Source organism: Medicago sativa, chromosome 6 (assembly GCF_051527215.1).
Source record: "Medicago sativa cultivar Bolivia chromosome 6, Bolivia_mono, whole genome shotgun sequence".
Lineage (NCBI taxonomy): Eukaryota > Viridiplantae > Streptophyta > Magnoliopsida > Fabales > Fabaceae > Medicago > Medicago sativa.
Window position 1 is genome coordinate 37,881,824 of NC_140754.1, and position 17,853 is coordinate 37,899,676.

Sequence of the window (17,853 nt, forward strand, 5' to 3'; positions counted from 1 at the left end):
CGCTCATTATTTAGCTAAATTTGCTTGAACGCCTAATTCAGATGTTGTTTGGATTGAAGAGGATCCACCTTGTATCTCTGAGGTTGTGGCATTTGATTTATTGCCAAAATCTGGTTAATGAAAATATCTTTCCATTCAAAAAAATAATAAAGTAAATATTAAGTTGAAGGAAAAAATAGTTGCGATGCATCATTCATCGTCTCTCTTTTTATGTAGGTTTCATGGTTCAGTTCACTTGCATACTCTGTCTTCCGCTTACCTCCATATTTGCGCCAAACTATTTCCACGTCACTTGAAACGATATTTGGGTCCACACACCTTTTATTATGTTTTCCACAAGTTTTTTTTTTTTAAAAGAAAATTGTGAAGGTATAGATTGTTATAATTTGATGATTTAAGGATGAGTAGTGATATTTGAACAACCATTTTAAACAACTTTTGTGACAACTTTTTTCTCACTTTTCATTGGTCAAAAACAATGTAGAAAGAAAAAGAAAGAGAGAGAATTAAAACATAATGTGAATATGAGAGATAAAGTTGTCAAAAAGTTGTCACAAAGTGGTTGTACAAATATCATTTCTCTTTAAGGATTAAGCATATGTGGCCACTTTTACTTAAATCGGTAAATGAGTGACTAAATATAGATTAAAAAAGTATGTATAATTAAACTTGACTAAAAGTAATTTACATGGATTATGTTTCGATATGGACTTCCGTTGGATATAAGGTTCACACTACTACCAATCAATTTGCTTCATTCTACCCAAAAAAAAATGATTTTTGCTCTTCCCCCTACACAAAACACTCGCGGCCAACAGTCATGTCTAAAATGCACCTGCGTTAGTTAACTAACGCAATTATAAAACTATGTGTTAGTTAACTAACATTGCGACACTTAACATGCACGTGTAAAAAAATGCGTGAGTTAACTCACGCAAAGTGTTAACACATGCGTGAGTTAACTCACGCTCTATTGATATATATGTACAACATTAAATGTTGTACTGATATGCATTCAATGCAAAGTGTGTCACTAATGATCCGTAATCTTTACACGCTCATAATTGAATCGAATTACGCCAGTTTTACATGATTATCAGATAATACGACATAATCAATCAAAATTACACAAAAACATTGTTTTTCTCACAATCACATAATCACACATAACGATCCAAATAGTTCAAATTTCACAAATTCGCCGGTAATGACCCGTAATCACTTAAACACACTTAATGACACATAAACGATCCAAATTACACAAATTTGTCCATAAATTTCAAAAATTACATAATCTCACATAAACGGTCAAAATGACCCAAATTCATCGTTAAATTACATAAACACAAATTCATTAAAAATCAACAATACGGACACAAATTCGGAAAAAATTACACTGTTACGTTTAAATAAATACTACACTTCAACGGATCGAACAAAAAGATACAAAGTGTTATTCTCAACCATTAACCTAAACATGTAATCAACGTCGCTATCATCTTTGAGAAGTTGTGGAAAATACACGGTCTTCCAGAAGTCCTCTTCCTTATCCTCCCCCAAGTCCACGCCTGACACATTTACTATCACATCACGTGTTCTATGATTTCAACCAATATGGATAAAGAAGTCGTCAAGTAATGCCTTCAACTAGTCCAACTTGTCGGTGGGGTTTACAGTCAATCAAGCCCTCTTTTTCACATCTACATAACAAACTTCAAGTTTAACTCGATCTTGTGCATCTTCAGACATGTTTCACTTCACAAAAATATAATGAAAAGTGTTGAGAAATCAAGTATTCCAACTCCGTCTTGTTACCTCTTTCCCCCTTGCGCCATCTTGTTTGCACATTGTACACTTGCTTGATAGTTGTCACACTTTCTTTGTTATTTTGCTTCAAATTGCTTGAGAATATTCCAAGGCACTAAGTCTACCCGTAATAAGGTGTCCAGATAACTTTTCATCCAAGTCATGGTTGTGTATTCCACAAAGCATTGCAATCCACCAATCATTTGTATCATTATCAAAGAAACCTTTCAACCTAAACGAACAATTACATTTCCTTGAGCTGATGCCTTCAAGGTTCGGTTTCTTCCTTGTCTTAGGTGGCTTGTATATCCCACTCCTTTCACATTGCATCGTTAAGTACGACCTTTTTATAACGATTTATCTATACAAACACTAAATCCGGCCCTTACCCCTTGTCGACGAACCCAATCAAGTAACTTGCCTCGCTCTTTCCATCTTCCATTTGTTGTAAAAAATGAGGCGGTGTCGCGACCTTCGCAAACAATACCTATAGGTACCAGTTTAGGTTCTTCAATTTTACCAATGCCAGCTTGAAATGGAATATTGACTTTAAACGGTTTCACATTAACAGTTGGTTTGACATCGCCGGAAGCATCGCCGGAAGCTTCATTTTTTTCCAGTTTCGGTTCAACGTCATCACCCACGACATTGTCAACCATCTCACTATATATCTATTGAATAAAAAAATTACAAAGGAAGAATAAATAAATCACTTATGCAACAAGCTAACCAAAAACAAAAGTGGCGCAAAAAATTCAAAAAATAGGAATGTACAGTGGCGTGACTTAAGTCACGCAACACATTAACTCCTGCATGACTTAAGTCACGCATCCTTTAACACCTGCGCAAGTTAACTTGCGCACCAAACCCTACTGCATACGAAAAACAGACGAACCGAGCACAAAAACCACCAAAATGAGATGAGTTTTGATGATACAATACCGGATATTTGGTGCTTGATGAGCGTATAAACTTTCTTCCTGAAGATTTGCAATGATTTGGGATGAGGATTTTGACCCAAAAATTCGCATTTTTTGGGTTTTTGAAGGTGGAGGGAAAGAAAATGGTGCTTGGAGTATGGACTGATGCGTTTTGTACGAAAACAGTAACTCTGTGTGACTTAACTCATGCTGTGACTTAACTCACGATGCGTGAGTTAAGTAGCGCAGCGTTACTTAAGTAATACATGGGTAAATGCGTCAGATGAGCTGGGTGTGAGTGTTTTGTGCCGGGGGAAGAGCAAAATTCAAAAAAATTACTTGATTCATTCTAAACATTTAATCATCTTCAAATGCAAATTGACATGATGTTGTAGCATGTGTTTGTTTTCACACCAAAGAGGCGGTAGATGTGTATTTCTTGTTTCCACGACAAAAAGGAGTCTAAACGCACAGTTTCTTAAACCAAACGCACAACCAAACACTCTAGTAGTGTTTTTTTTAGATATCCCATCTATAATCTTAACATAGCGAGCTTCACTGTTCCGTGAGTACTCAAACTGTAGGAGGGTTTAAATTCGTAAGATCCCATTTTGTGGTGGGTCGTTATTTTTCATCTTCTCCGTCGTTATTTGATGAATTATTCAAAAGTTGTTGTGGGAAGACTTCGTTGCATGGTTTATTGCGTGTTCCTGATGTTGATACGGATTGTGCAGGAATTTAATTTGGATTTTTCAGATAAAGGGTTTTTGCTTTGACAGATTTTCTGGTGACCCTTGCGTACAAATCCATTATTTATTGGTGGTGGGGTTAGATTTATTTTCTGGCTGTTGTGGGTTTGTATTCTTGTGCTAATTGTATTTTTGTTTTGTTGTTGGGTGTTTTGCTTCCGACCCTCTATTTAATTTGTTTGTGCGTTCAGTTTGATTGCATTCCCAAATTCATCTTCATACCTTTGATAAATTGACAAGCTTCAAAGGTAGCATGGATAAGTCACTTGATTCAGTTTCTGAGATTGTTCTTGGTCGACTGACATGGAGGATCAAGGTTAGAGTGGTTCGACTTTGGGAGGTTCCAACTTTCTTGAAGCTGGATCAAGCTAATTCACTTGAGATGGTTCTCTTAGATGAAATGGTATTCGACGATGACTCCTCTTTATAATATTTTACTGGTTTTGTACTTAACAATTGTGTGGTGTTTGATTGTCTAGGGTTGTAAGGTTCAAGCAACTGTTAAAAAACATCTCATTTATGTGTTTGGACGGAGGTTGAAGGAAGGTGAGGTATACAAGATATCATTCTTCTTTGTTGCCCCCAGTTCTGGGTCATATCGTGCAGCTATGCATCCATACAAGATGGTTTTTCAGATGACTACCAAATTACATCCATGCACAAGCTCATTGATTCCAATGTATGGGTTATCTTTCAGCTCCATTGTCGATGTTTCCAATCGTACGGTGGAGTATGAATTCTTAGTTGATATGCTTATATGTTTTAAAAATTTACATTTCATTCCTTAACATTTTCATGTCTTGAATTTATGATGCAATCATATTCACTGTTTTTGTTGTTGGCTATTGGTTTTGAAACTGGTGTTTGTGATGTAGATGTTATAGGATTGGTTACTGTTGTGTCTGAAGAGAGGGAGTATGTGAGGGACGGTAATATCACTAGGATGGTTGTCTTTGAGATAACTGATCACAAGTGATTATTTATTGTTGTTTGATATAGAGTTTTTGTATCTTATATTTCTATATATTGACTGAGTTATCTATGTCCCCATTGGCAAGATTGAATGCGTGTTTTTTGGTGATTATGCTGCATCTTGGAATAGACTCATGTCTAAAGGGGTTGACGGATTACCTGTTGTTGTCGTGCAATTTGCTAAAGTGAAAATTTTTAGAGGTGTGTTTTATGTGTGGGGCTAATTCGTTGTCTTCGATTGTGATATGTAGTTTACATGGATATTTATTTGATGCAGAGAAGCCAACTTTGCAGAATGTTAAGAATACTACAAGACTTTTAGTTAATCTGGATGTCCCTGAGGTTGTTGCTTTCAGAGAAACGTATGAAGCATGATTTGTGTTATTTTGTTGCATCCTAAATTTTGATACACATTTGTATGTGTAATTGTTGTACTTTGTTGTACTTTGATTGTAGATTGTAGATTGATTACTTTGATACAACATTGCAGCTAAATTTCTATTTTTTCTTGACGAGCTGTTCAATCTTTTGTTGAATTTTTGGTTTGATATTTGTTTGTGTTCTTAATGGGTTATATCTGATTTGGTCTGTTGTGGTCGATTGTTCTTAAGTTTTTGCTTTTGAATATCTATTTGCGTTGTGTCCTAATGTTTGTTGTGTGTTTTTGTTTTTCAGCATCTACTTGGATTGCCTTCTGAGTATTCTAGGTTTTGGATATAATCAGAGCTTACGGTGTGTGTTCTTTTCATCGTGTTTTTTGGGGAACCAGTCTCCACAGCATATGGTCATTTTGTTTTTTTGCATTTTACAGCGATAGACAAATGTGTTGTGCCCTCAGTTGTTGTGGTTGTGACTTTGTGTACTGGCAGATGAACTTTTAATTTGTATAATTGTCATGTAGCTTTGTAATTATGTGTATTGTATCTTAACTATTTAATTTGGTTATATTGTATTTATGTTGTAATTGCTCCTATATTTTTTGTTGTTCCATCATCTTCTTCTATTAATTCCATATGCATGATTTGTTAGTTTTGTCTTCAATCATTTTTTATGAAAATTAGAACAAAGGCACATTTATATTGTCCTTACGCATGTTATTATAATTAATAACAATTTCCATTGAGTAAATCCATCGCTATCGAAAAAGGTAGACAACAAAAAATAAGTCAGTTGGTCATTTATTAACATACAAGGATTATTTAATAGTAAGCACGCTTATTAATTTGTCTCGGAGGAACACTATCATGTTACTTGCATTTCTTATAACTTTACAAGCAGAGACATTATTCATATTTGTTTCAAAAGCCAGGTGTCTCTCTCCAAAATAAAACAAGTTACACAACATGTTTTACAGGTGTTGGTTCGATCAATATGTCAATTTGTCAAAAAAATTTAGATGGTGTTTTAAATTTTATTTGTATATTGGTGTAAGTAGTAATTGATGTGTATCTCTCTTTTGATATATGAAGGTTTCGAATAGTCCAATTTCCATTTTTTTTGTTGAACTATAAAATTGCACTTTCATTGTATTGGTGTGGTCCAAATGTTTGTTGTTTTTTGTGGTTTTTGTCCTTGAATTATTGTGCTACTTTCCAAATAGTTTATTGTTCATTTTCCCTCCATTGGTGACATATGTACACATCCTATTATATTTAATGTCATCTTTCTTAGGCCATCCTTTATAATAGTTTATACATCTTCCCATAGTAAGTAGTGTGAAGTAACATCTAATTGGTTATTTTTCTGAATTTATCATGATTGCTGCTGCTAATTGATTGCGATTCAGTATTTATTGGCTGTTGTGTTTAGTGTGTTAACTATTGTCACTTCTAGCATTGTTTTAAGACTTGTACACGCCATAAATTTCATTAAGAATGTGAATACAAGTTTATTGGATTCAACTTGCTGGTATGTTTAAATGAATATTAATATTTATAAATGAAGTATAATGACAGAAGAAAAAAAATATATTGATGAATGGTTGAAAAAACTGATGTTGAATTTTAATTTTTTTAAAAGAGTTGGAGCAGTTATGCGTCTAAAACAATCAAGGATGAAATCGATTTTTGGATGTGGCATTGTTTTCACTGAGTGGTGTAATTCATGGAATAACCTTTCCTCAATTGTTATTGTTTTTTATGCATTTTCATTTTCCAAATGTGGGATGGATATGTACAACATATACTGTTGTTACAGTGGTTTGGTGCACAAACTTTTGTGGATTAAGTACACTCTCTTGCATGTTATTTTTACAGTAGCCTTATTTACAGTGAGGTAAAATTTCAACTTTGAACCCAACTCTTACACTCATTGCCCTGCTATAATTCAGGGTTTGTGGGTGCCATGTGGGACCATAGATGCCCACTTCTTGTATCTCTTTATTTTACTGTTTATTTTGTAGTGGTTTTTGTTTTTTTTTTTTAATGGAAAGTGGTAGAACACAAAAGGTTGGCATTCTATATATAGAAAACATATGTGCACTTATGAAGGGTCATACTTGAATTTCTTATTTACAAAGGCATATTCTAAGTATAGATACTATAGGGGATTTAGCCAAGTAGTTCTTTGGTCGTCCATTTACTTTATCAAAAAACTCTTAAAAAACTAATTGTTGAACATGATCTTCGCCAAATCACGTTTGATTGCACTTGAGCCTAATAGAACTAACTGGTCCATAATTGTGAGAGGTTTGCGTGCATGGGATGTTGAGAGCACACTCATTCCTGGTAGGGGGAACTTAACTGAGTTATTGTTGATGGATGTTGAGGTATAAAATATATTTACAGTGTTTTGTTCTATGTGGTGTGCATATTTCATAGCGTTGATTGTTGTTTTTTTTTTTTTTTGTATCTCATGAGTTAAACCATGTGTGTTGTATAGAGGTATCGTATGCATGCTAGTGTGCCTGCATATTGTGTTGAACAATTTAGGCCAATGTTGGTGGAAAATCGTGTTTATGTCATTACCATGTTCAGTGTTTTGCCAAACTTGGGAGGATTTTATGTCAACTTCTGGCCCAAACTGTATCGTTTTTCATCCTGATACTGAGCTGCTTGCAACTAGATGCTTTGCTATCCCAGAATGCCGCTTATCGCTGATTCCTTCGCCTGATCTGTTGAAGAAGACTCGTGGCTACAAGCATGCAGTTAGTTAGTGAGCAAAAATGATTTTTTTATTTGGTGTTTTGAGATTTATAATGAATTTCAGAGTTACTGATCCATGAAGCTGCAATTTTTGTTTTTTAGATGTCATAGGATTATTGACTGCCATGCATCATGAGTATTTCCTTGACTCTACTAATTGTCTCAGTAGTGTTTTAAAGTTTGAGCTAACTTATGAAAGGTAAGAAAATTCTTGAATGAAATTACATTGGTTTCTAATTTGATCTATTGTGATGTATGTTGGGTTGTGATATTACTTTTTTAAAATAAATTTGTATAGGTCTAAGTTCGAGTGTGCACTGACTGGTAAGTACATTGGACAATTCCATGATATGTTTAAGAAGGTGTACCTTAGGTTACCTATTGTTGTGATGCAATTTGCCAAAGTCATTGATGAAAATGGTAATTTTTCTCATACGTATTTTTGTGTGATATAGAACTTATATGTGTTTTACTTCTTTTAAGTTGTTGAATTTATCATGTATGTAAGGAACTCCTGTTGTGTGTGGCGAGAAAGATATTACAAAACTTGATTTCAATCCAACCATACGAGAAGTTACACAATTTCTGGATAGGTAGATTTATATTTTATGCCATGCGTTTATTTTCTGGTGTTCATGTATAGCGTGTTTGTCCTTAACTATTTGATCGTTGATTTTTTAATATAGATTGCTAACTGCTGATCCAAAATCTCCTAGTATGAAACTCCAACCAAATATGAGAATGAGTGAGGATGTGTCTCTGTCTTTTTGCAAGATGTACCCTAAGAAAACTATCAAAGGGTTGTTGGCCACACCTGAAGGTGGTTACATTATTGTATGTGGGCGTATTGCTGGATTTGTTAGAGTGGATCAATGATTCTATCCAGTTTGTGACTGCAACAATTTCATGGGAAATGAGTTTGGATTTTATCTTTGTGATGCATGTCATCATACTTCCTTCAACCTCACACCAAAGTATGGAGTTTGGAGTATTGTTCTATTGGTTATTTACTTTGTATCATGCACTTGGTGATTTAATTTAATTGCATGTGTAGTTTTTAATGTGTTAGGTTTAGGTTTGAAATATCCGTCGAGGATGAAAGTGGTGCTGCAATGTTACAGATACTGGACCATATTCTTCTTGGAATATCTTCTTTGAAGTTCCCTTTTATGGTTAGTGTTATCTGTAACGCCCGTCTTAATTATTTAATTAATTCCATGAGGTTTAGAAATATATTTGTATACTTATATGATTTATGATTTAAGTGATTTACATGATTGATATGTGATTTATCTGAAAATTATGTGATATATGCGATGTTATGATTTTTAGAGATGTTATGAGGTGTTGAGACTTATTTTATTATTAAATAAAATAAGATATAAGAAATAAAATAAAATATTAGAATTTGGGCTGTGTTGTGAGATGAGTAATTTAGTAGTGAGAAGAGTAAAAGGAAGAGATAAATAGACAGACATAAGCTAGAAAAAAATAGTACGTACGTTTTTGGAGAAAAAGTCAGAAGAGGAGAACTAGAGAGAGAAGGCTGCGATTTCTGCTAAAACCAGGTAAGGGTGAGACTAACTTTCAATATTATTAAGGGTATAATTCTTTAGAATGAATTTAGCATGATTAGGTTGAGTTTTGATGAGAATTGGGAATTAGGTTTAGGTCCGATTTTGATGATTGAAACATGAAAAGATGTTAGATTGATGCAAAATTAGTGTACAAACCTTAGATACTGACTAAGATGATAATTAGATGCTATTTGGATGAAAGAATCATGAAGATAGGTGAAAAGTTGCAATTTTTAGGTTTCTGACCGTACTGACATTCATCGCTCGCAACTGCGAGCAAGAACACTCGCAATTGCGAGCTAGACTCCATCGCTCGCCACTGCGAGCACTACAACTCGCAACTGCGAGTACCTGTAAGCTCGCCATTGCGAGCAAAGTAGCTCGCCATTGCTAGCAAGGACTTAGGAACCCCACGATGCACGCTTTGCTCGCCATTGCGAGCAAGGTTACTCGCCACTGCGAGTTAGGCTGTTAGTTGCCCAAAATTGTCTGATGCGAACATTTCGCACGTGTAGTCATGAGTTGACCTTAGAAGTAAGAAAGAGAGTTGTTTATGATACTTTCAGAAGCTCCAGAAGTCTGTTCAGGTGACTGAGATTAGTAGTGATGTTGCATGAGTGATATTATGATGCTTTATGATAATTATGTTGATGTAATTCATTCCTTAGATGATGTTAATGCATTCAAGTGTTATTATATGCTGTACTTTGCTGCTGTTGTCTGCTGTTGACTGTTGATGTCTTGAAGTTGCATGAGTCGGTCTATATTGTCAGAAATTAAGAAGTTGTCCATGATTATGAGTTGTATAAGTTGTTCAAGATGTTGTCTAAGTTGTTGGAAAGTTGAGTCCATTGCATACTCATTAAAGTTGGGGGCTTTAGGCCCGGCAGCCTTTGTGCTCATTAAAGTTGGGGGCTTTAGGCCCGGCAGCCTTTGTGCTCACAAGTTGAAGAGCCTATTATGCTCATTTATGTTGTTGATTGGTACCACATGCATTTGCATATCAAGAAGTCCATGATGGTTTAAAGTTGTTAAGTTGTTGAGTTGATAAGAGTTGCATTGTTAAGTTGAGTCATTTTTTTCGAGTCAAGTGTTAAGTTGATTATGATCTAATGACGATATTTAGTAATGGTATTTGATTATGAAATTATAAATGTTTGATATGTTAATACTGTTTATGTTGTTAAATGCATTTTAATGAATTGTATGCTTAATTTATTGACTGTGAAATCTCACCCCTTCTGTTGTAATGTTGCCCTTACGTTGGTAACGCGCAGGTAACCAGGACTAGCTGTGGTTCGTGTCTAGGTGCTCTGATACGTAACGGGATGGGGCTTGCTTTCTTATCTATTCCTTACATGTCTTTTCATGAATAAACGTTGAACCAAGTTTGATGAGATTTCCTAATAAGGCCTGCGTGCCAAGACTATGATATGTTGAACTATTTTTCCGCTGTATGATTTCAGAATTTGATATTGAATTGAGAAATAATCATTATTATCCATTTTACGATTTAAAGAATTATGTGACATTCCGTTGTGATTTAAAATACTCTGATTTTACGATGAAATCTTTATGTTGGGAAAACGGGGTGTTTCAATTGGTATCAGAGCAGGTCGGTCCGTCCGGCCAAGTAGTAGAGTCGTGTTGTGTCGTATTACAGTTTTGTACTGTATTTGAGTTGTCTTGGTTGCTGTTTGTTGTTTAACCCTTTGTATGGACTGGTAGGAGTACAACCATGTCCATATTAATTGTTTTGGTAAGTTGGTGTACTTTTCTTCCGCCGAAGAAGGAAGTAGAGCAGAGTTTGTTTACTAAGCAGCTGAAGCAGTTAGAACGCGATGGAATTTTGATGTTTTCCTTGATGGCATCCTTATCTTTGGAGAATCAAGCAGTGATTGATAAGTTGCGAGTGGTGTGCGATTTCCTGAAGTTTTTCCTAATGAAATTCCTGATGTACTGCCAGAGAGAAAGGTTGAATTTTCTATTGATCTTTTTTCGGGAACTAAGCTTGTGTCTATGACACCTTATCGTATGTCAGTTTCTGAGTTGGCTGAGTTGAAGAAACAGTTGGAGGATTTGCTTGATAAGAAGTTTATTAGACCAAACGTTTCACCTTGGGGAGCGCCAGTGTTGATAGTGAAGAAGAAAGATGGTAGTATGAGGTTATGCATTGACTATCGACAGTTGAACAAAGTAACCATAAAGAATAGGTATCCACTTCCTAGAATTGATGACTTGATGGACCAGTTAGTGGGTGCACTTGTGTTCAGCAAGATTGACTTGAGGTCGGGTTATCACCAGATTAAAGTAAAAGATGAAGATATGCAGAAGACGGCTTTAGGACGCGATATGGACACTATGAATATAAGGTGACCTGGTGTGTTTATGAAGTATATGGATCGCATTTTTCATGCATTATTGGATCGATTTGTGGTAGTATTCATTGATGATATTTTGATCTACTCCAAGTCTGAAGAAGAACGTGTTGAGAATTTGAAGATTGTTTTGCAAGTGCTGAAAGAGAAGAAGCTTTATGCTAAGTTGTCAAAGTGCGAATTCTGGTTGAAAGAGGTAAGTTTTCTTGGCAGGTTATTACCGCAGATTTATAGAAGGATTTTCTAAGTTGGCACATCCGTTAACGCAGTTGACGTGTAAAGGTAAGACCTTTGTGTGTGATGTACATTGTGAGAACAATTTTAATGAATTGAAGAAGCGGTTGACGACGGCTCCAATTTTGATTTTGCCGAAACTTGATGAACCTTTGTGGTGTATTGTGATGCGTCCAAATTAGGCTTAGGCGGTGTGCTTATGCAAGATGGTAAAGTAGTTGCTTATGCATCAAGACAGTTGAGAATTCATGAACGAAACTATCCTACTCATGATCTTGAATTAGCTGCAGTTGTATTTGTGCTCAAGATTTGGAGACATTACTGGTATGGTTCGAGATTTGAGGTGTTTAGTGATCACAAGAGCTTGAAGTATTTGTTTGATCAGAAAGAATTAAATATGAGACAACCAAGATGGCTGGAATTGTTGAAAGATTATGACTTTGGTTTGAATTATCATCCAGGTAAAGCTAATGTTATTGCAGATGCCTTAAGTAGGAAGACTTTGCGTATGTCTGCTATGATGGTTAAAGAGTTTGAGTTGCTTGAACAGTTTAGAGATTTGAGCTTAGTTGTGGAATGTCGTATCAGAGTGTTAAACTAGGAATGCTGAAAATTGATAACGATTTCTTGAAAAGTGTTAAAGATGCGCAGAAAGTCGATGTTAAGTTTGTGGACTTGTTGGTTGCTAGTAATCAGACCGAAGATAGTGACTTTAAGGTCGATGATCAAGGTGTGTTGGGTTTTCGAGGTAGGATTTGTATTCCAGACAATGTTGAGATAAAGATGATTCTTGAAGAGAGTCATAGGAGTAGCTTACGTATTCATCCGGGAGCTACAAAGATGTATCATGACTTGAAGAAGTTGTTTTGGTGGTCTGGATTGAAACGTGATGTAGCACAATTTGTGTACTCTTGTTTGATTTGTCAGAAGTCGAAGGTCGAACATCAGAAACCTGCTGGGTTGATGACACCGTTGGATGTACAGAATGGAAATGGGATAGTATATCCATGGATTTTGTGACGAGTTTGCCGAATACTCCTAAAGGGAATGACGCTTTTTGGGTGATTGTTGATAGATTGACGAAGTCGGCACACTTCATTCCGATCAATATTAGTTTTCCTGTAGCTCAGTTGGCGGAAATTTATATTCGAGATATGGTGAAGTTGCATGGTGTTCCTTCAAGCATTGTGTCAGATAGAGATCCAAGATTTACTTCGAGATTTTGGAAGAGTTTGCAAGAGGCTTTAGGCTCTAAGTTGAGATTGAGTTCGGCTTATCATCCCCAAACAGATGGTCAGTCGGAAAGAACGATTCAGTCACTCGAAGATTTGTTGAGAGTATGTGTACTTGAACAAGGTGAATACGTTGAGAGGCAAGGAGATACCTCTAGTGAGAGTCGTTTGGAGTGGAGTAACTGGTGAAAGCTTGACGTGGGAGCTAGAGAGTAAGATGATGGAGTCTTATCTAGAGTTGTTTGCTTGAGGAAAATTTTCGAGGACGAAAATTCTATAAGTTAGGGAGAGTTGTAACGCCCGTTTTAATTATTTAATTAATTCCATGAGGTTTAGAAATATATTTATATACTTATATGATTTATGATTTAAGTGATTTACATGATTGATATGTGATTTATCTGAAAATTATGTGATATATGCGATGTTATGATTTTTAGAGATGTTATGAGGTGTTGAGACTTATTTTATTATTAAATAAAATAAGATATAAGAAATAAAATAAAATATTAGAATTTGGGCTGTGTTGTGAGATGAGTAATTTAGTAGTGAGAAGAGTAAAAGGAAGAGATAAATAGACAGACATAAGCTAGAAAAAAATAGTACGTACGTTTTTGGAGAAAAAGTCAGAAGAGGAGAACTAGAGAGAGAAGGCTGCGATTTCTGCTAAAATCAGGTAAGGGTGAGACTAACTTTCAATATTATTAAGGGTATAATTCTTTAGAATGAATTTAGCATGATTAGGTTGAGTTTTGATGAGAATTGGGAATTAGGTTTAGGTCCGATTTTGATGATTGAACCATGAAAAGATGTTAGATTGATGCAAAATTAGTGTACAGACCTTAGATACTGACTAAGATGATAATTAGATTCTATTTGGATGAAAGAATCATGAAGATAGGTGAAAAGTTGCAATTTTTAGGTTTCTGGCCGTACTGACATTCATCGCTCGCAATTGTGAGCTAGACTCCATCGCTCGCCACTGCGAGCACTACAACTCGCAACTGCGAGTACCTGTAAGCTCGCCATTGCGAGCAAAGTAGCCCGCCATTGCGAGCAAGGACTTAGGAACCCCAGGATGCACGCTTTGCTCGCCATTGCGAGCAAGGTTACTCGCGACTTCGAGTTAGGCTGTTAGTTGCCCAAAATTGTCCGATGCGAACCTTTCGCACGTGTAGTCATGAGTTGACCTTAGAAGTAAGAAAGAGAGATGTTTAGGATACTTTCAGAAGCTCCAGAAGTCTGTTCAGGTGACTGAGATTAGTAGTGATGTTGCATGAGTGATATTATGATGCTTTATGATAATTATGTTGATGTAATTCATTCTTTAGATGATGTTAATGCATTCAAGTGTTATTATATGCTGTACTTTGCTGCTGTTGTCTGCTGTTGACTGTTGATGTCTTAAAGTTGCATGAGTCGGTCTATATTGTCAGAAATTAAGAAGTTGTTCAAGATGTTGTCTAAGTTGTTGGAAAGTTGAGTCCATTGCATACTCATTAAAGTTGGGGGCTTTAGGCCCGGCAGCCTTTGTGCTCATTAAAGTTGGGGGCTTTAGGCCCGGTAGCCTTTGTGCTCACACGTTGAAGAGCCTATTATGCTCATTTATGTTGTTGATTGGTACCACATGCATTTGCATATCAAGAAGTCCATGATGGTTTAAAGTTGTTAAGTTGTTGAGTTGATAAGAGTTGCATTGTTAAGTTGAGTCATTTTTTTCGAGTCAAGTGTTAAGTTGATTATGATCTAATGACGATATTTAGTAATGGTATTTGATTATGAAATTATAAATGTTTGATATGTTAATAATGTTTATGTTGTTAAATGCATTTTAATGAATTGTATGCTTAATTTATTGACTGTGAAATCTCACCCCTTCTGTTGTAATGTTGCCCTTACGTTGGTAACGCGCAGGTAACCAGGACTAGCTGTGGTTCGTGTCTAGGTGCTCTGATACGTAACGGGATGGGGCTTGCTTTCTTATCTATTCCTTACGTGTCTTTTCATGAATAAACGTTGAACCAAGTTTGATGAGATTTCCTAATAAGGCCTGCGTGCCAAGACTATGATATGTTGAACTATTTTTCCGCTGCATGATTTTAGAATTTGATATTGAATTGAGAGATAATCATTATTATCCATTTTACGATTTAAAGAATTATGTGACATTCCGTTGTGATTTAAAATACTCTGATTTTACGATGAAATTTTTATATTGGGAAAACAGGGTGTTACATTATCTAGTATATTGCATCACAAACGTTGTGGTCTTTAATGTCTTAATTTAAGATACTTTTGTTTTTGTTTCAGGTTGGGGATTTTAGATCTTAGAAATATAAGTTATTTGATGCCTAAACGTTTCAATTAAATAACTTAAAGGACCTAAGTGTTACGAAAAATAGTTAATGGACTAGTTTGTTACAATTAATTAGCTTATAAGACCTACGTGGTACCGAAAAAACATAAAAGACCAATTTATTACAATTTTTTTTGACAAGAAGAAACTTATTGCATTTTATTCATAATAATAGTAGAGATCCAAGATGGAATCCTAATATGAATATGGAAACTAGCATGACGCAAAGCTATGGGCGACTTCATTGGCTTGTCTCTGAATGAACCTAACATCAAAGGTTACTAAATCAAAAGCTAATAGACGTCTGCAATCATTAATTATTACGCTAAAATTAGAGACGCCACTTTTACTACCATAAAGACTATCTACCACAGTTTTGGAGTCAAGGTCAAAGTCCACAATATCCAGTTGCAGATCGCGAACCCAGTACATTGCTGATAATAAACCCAAAGCCTCATCCAAATCCACATCAAGGAGCGGAGTCATCCATTCAGTCTTGGCTAGAACAAAGCGACCTTCATCATCTCGAATGCAAACACCGATTCCGACCCAATTTATTACAATTAAATAACTTCAATGATTTCCGGTGTAATTTAGCCTAAAATATGATATGGACATAATAAACATTTAATATATCATGTGTTTGATGTGCACATGATAACAAATAAGATAAATAATTAAATGACAAAATTGTTTTTATATTCAATTACATCCAAAATTCCTTATATTTTTAAGTGTTAAATATGTTTTTGATCCCTATAAATATATCAACTTTTCATTTTAGTCCCTCTAAAAATTTTCTTCAACTTTTAGTCCTCCAAAAAATTTTCATCTTCACTTTTGGTCCCTCCTTTAAAATAAACTCAAATGTAGAATACATATTTTTGAATAAAATTTTACAGAAAAATTTATAATATTATAAGGATCTCCAAAAAAACGTTAGAATTTTTTACCAAAACATGAATTAAATATGAATATATATATATATATATATATATATATATATTGTTGTAAATAATTCATATTTACTTTATGTTTTGTTAAAAAAGTCAAAGTTTTTTTAGGAGTGATTTTTACAATATTCTATACATTTCTGCACAATTTCATTAAAAAAATATAATAATTTACTTAAAAATAGGGACCAAAAGTAGTGATTGAAAATTTTATAAGGACCAAAAGTTGAAGGAAATTTTTAGAGGGATTAAAATGAAAAGTTAGTATATTTATAGGGACAATAAACATATTTAACCCTATTTCTAAATATACTTTTTCTTTGTCTTACGGTATAAAATCATCACCATTGTAGTGTTCACTGAAATTTTCTCTTGAATAAATAATCATGTCCTTCTTTATTGTGTTTTTAACTCAATTGGCAGTAAGAAACAAAATGTAGTTGCAAGATCAAGCGCTAAGGCATAGCATAGGCCCATGAGACTAGTAACATGTGATCTCATTTTGGTCGAAGTAGTTACTCCAGAATCTTCAATTCGAAGAAGCACGACCAATGACACTTATATGTGAAAACAAGTTGTGTTGCATATTGCCTTTAATCCAGTCTTTCATAGGAGGACCAAAAATATTGACATAGATTATCACTTTTTTAGGGCTAAGAGATTGCATGCAAAAGACAAATATGAAAGAGGGGGGGGGGGGAGAGAGAGAGAGAGAGAGAGAGAGAGAGAGAGAGAGAGAGAGAGAGAGAGAGAGAGAGAGAGAGAGATAGATAGATAGATAGATAGATAGATAGATAGATAGATAGATAGATAGATAGATAGATAGATAGATAGACGAAGAGGTTGGAGGTAGAAGACGAAGATGTGTGTGTGTGTGTGAGAGAGAGATGAAAACATAAAAAAAATATTCCTTGGAGAAAAGATGGATGAGCATGGAGGTAAAAATAAGAAATGAGTTTCTAATCATGATAGGATATTTCTAATCCAGCCTATACTCAGGATAGAAAATACAAAGACAAATCAGGATGGTAAAAATTTAACACTCTTATGTTCCTTTATAATTGTCGTCTTTGTAGGAAAATTTTACTCATATTTAATTGTCATTTTCAAAGTTTAATGTAGTGTCAATTATTGTTACATCAATAATACTCTTAGTTATTATATATAGAAGAGAGAGAAACAATTGAAATGATAAATGATTAAAGATATTATATGAAAAAATGAATTATCTCACATGTTTGTTCCATTTAAAATTTATTGGTGTTCTTGCTTTTATAAAAAGATTAAAAAACAACAATTAAAAATGAATGAAGTCTCCTTAAAAAAAATGAATGAACTCAAGAAAACGACAATTTTAATACTCCATCCGTTTCAAAATGAGTGTCGCTTTAGCCAATTGCACACAGATTAAGGAATGAAATAATGTTGTCCAAAGATATGATATTTTTACTAAAATAGCCTCGCTAGTTATTGGTGCATTTGTCATCATTATAAATTAAAGTACAAAATGATACTTTGGAAGTTGTGTGGATA

General features: G+C 34.7%; 1 protein-coding gene and 1 pseudogene across 1 annotated transcript; both read left to right on the top strand.

Moving 5' to 3' along the window:
- Nucleotides 1-3,728: 3,728 nt before the first annotated feature.
- LOC146914963 (uncharacterized) lies at nt 3,729-4,910 on the top strand. The gene is made up of 6 exons (XM_085721185.1): nt 3,729-3,878; nt 3,955-4,195; nt 4,351-4,404; nt 4,511-4,648; nt 4,725-4,809; nt 4,904-4,910. The coding sequence occupies exons 1-6, from the start codon at nt 3,729-3,731 to the stop codon at nt 4,908-4,910; spliced, it is 675 nt and encodes a 224-aa protein (XP_085577311.1).
- A 2,150-nt stretch (nt 4,911-7,060) lies between these two features.
- On the top strand, nt 7,061-15,342 carry LOC146914964 (uncharacterized; annotated as a pseudogene).
- The last annotated feature ends 2,511 nt before the right edge of the window (nt 15,343-17,853 follow it).

Coding starts and splice junctions, on each gene's coding strand:
- LOC146914963 (XM_085721185.1), top strand. CDS start 3,729: ATGGATAAGTCACTTGATTCAGTTTCTGAGATTGTTCTTGGTCGACTG. Junction 3,879..3,954: donor TGGTTCTCTTAGATGAAATG/GTATTCGACGAT, acceptor TTGATTGTCTAG/GGTTGTAAGGTTCAAGCAAC. Junction 4,405..4,510: donor GAGGGAGTATGTGAGGGACG/GTAATATCACTA, acceptor ATATTGACTGAG/TTATCTATGTCCCCATTGGC.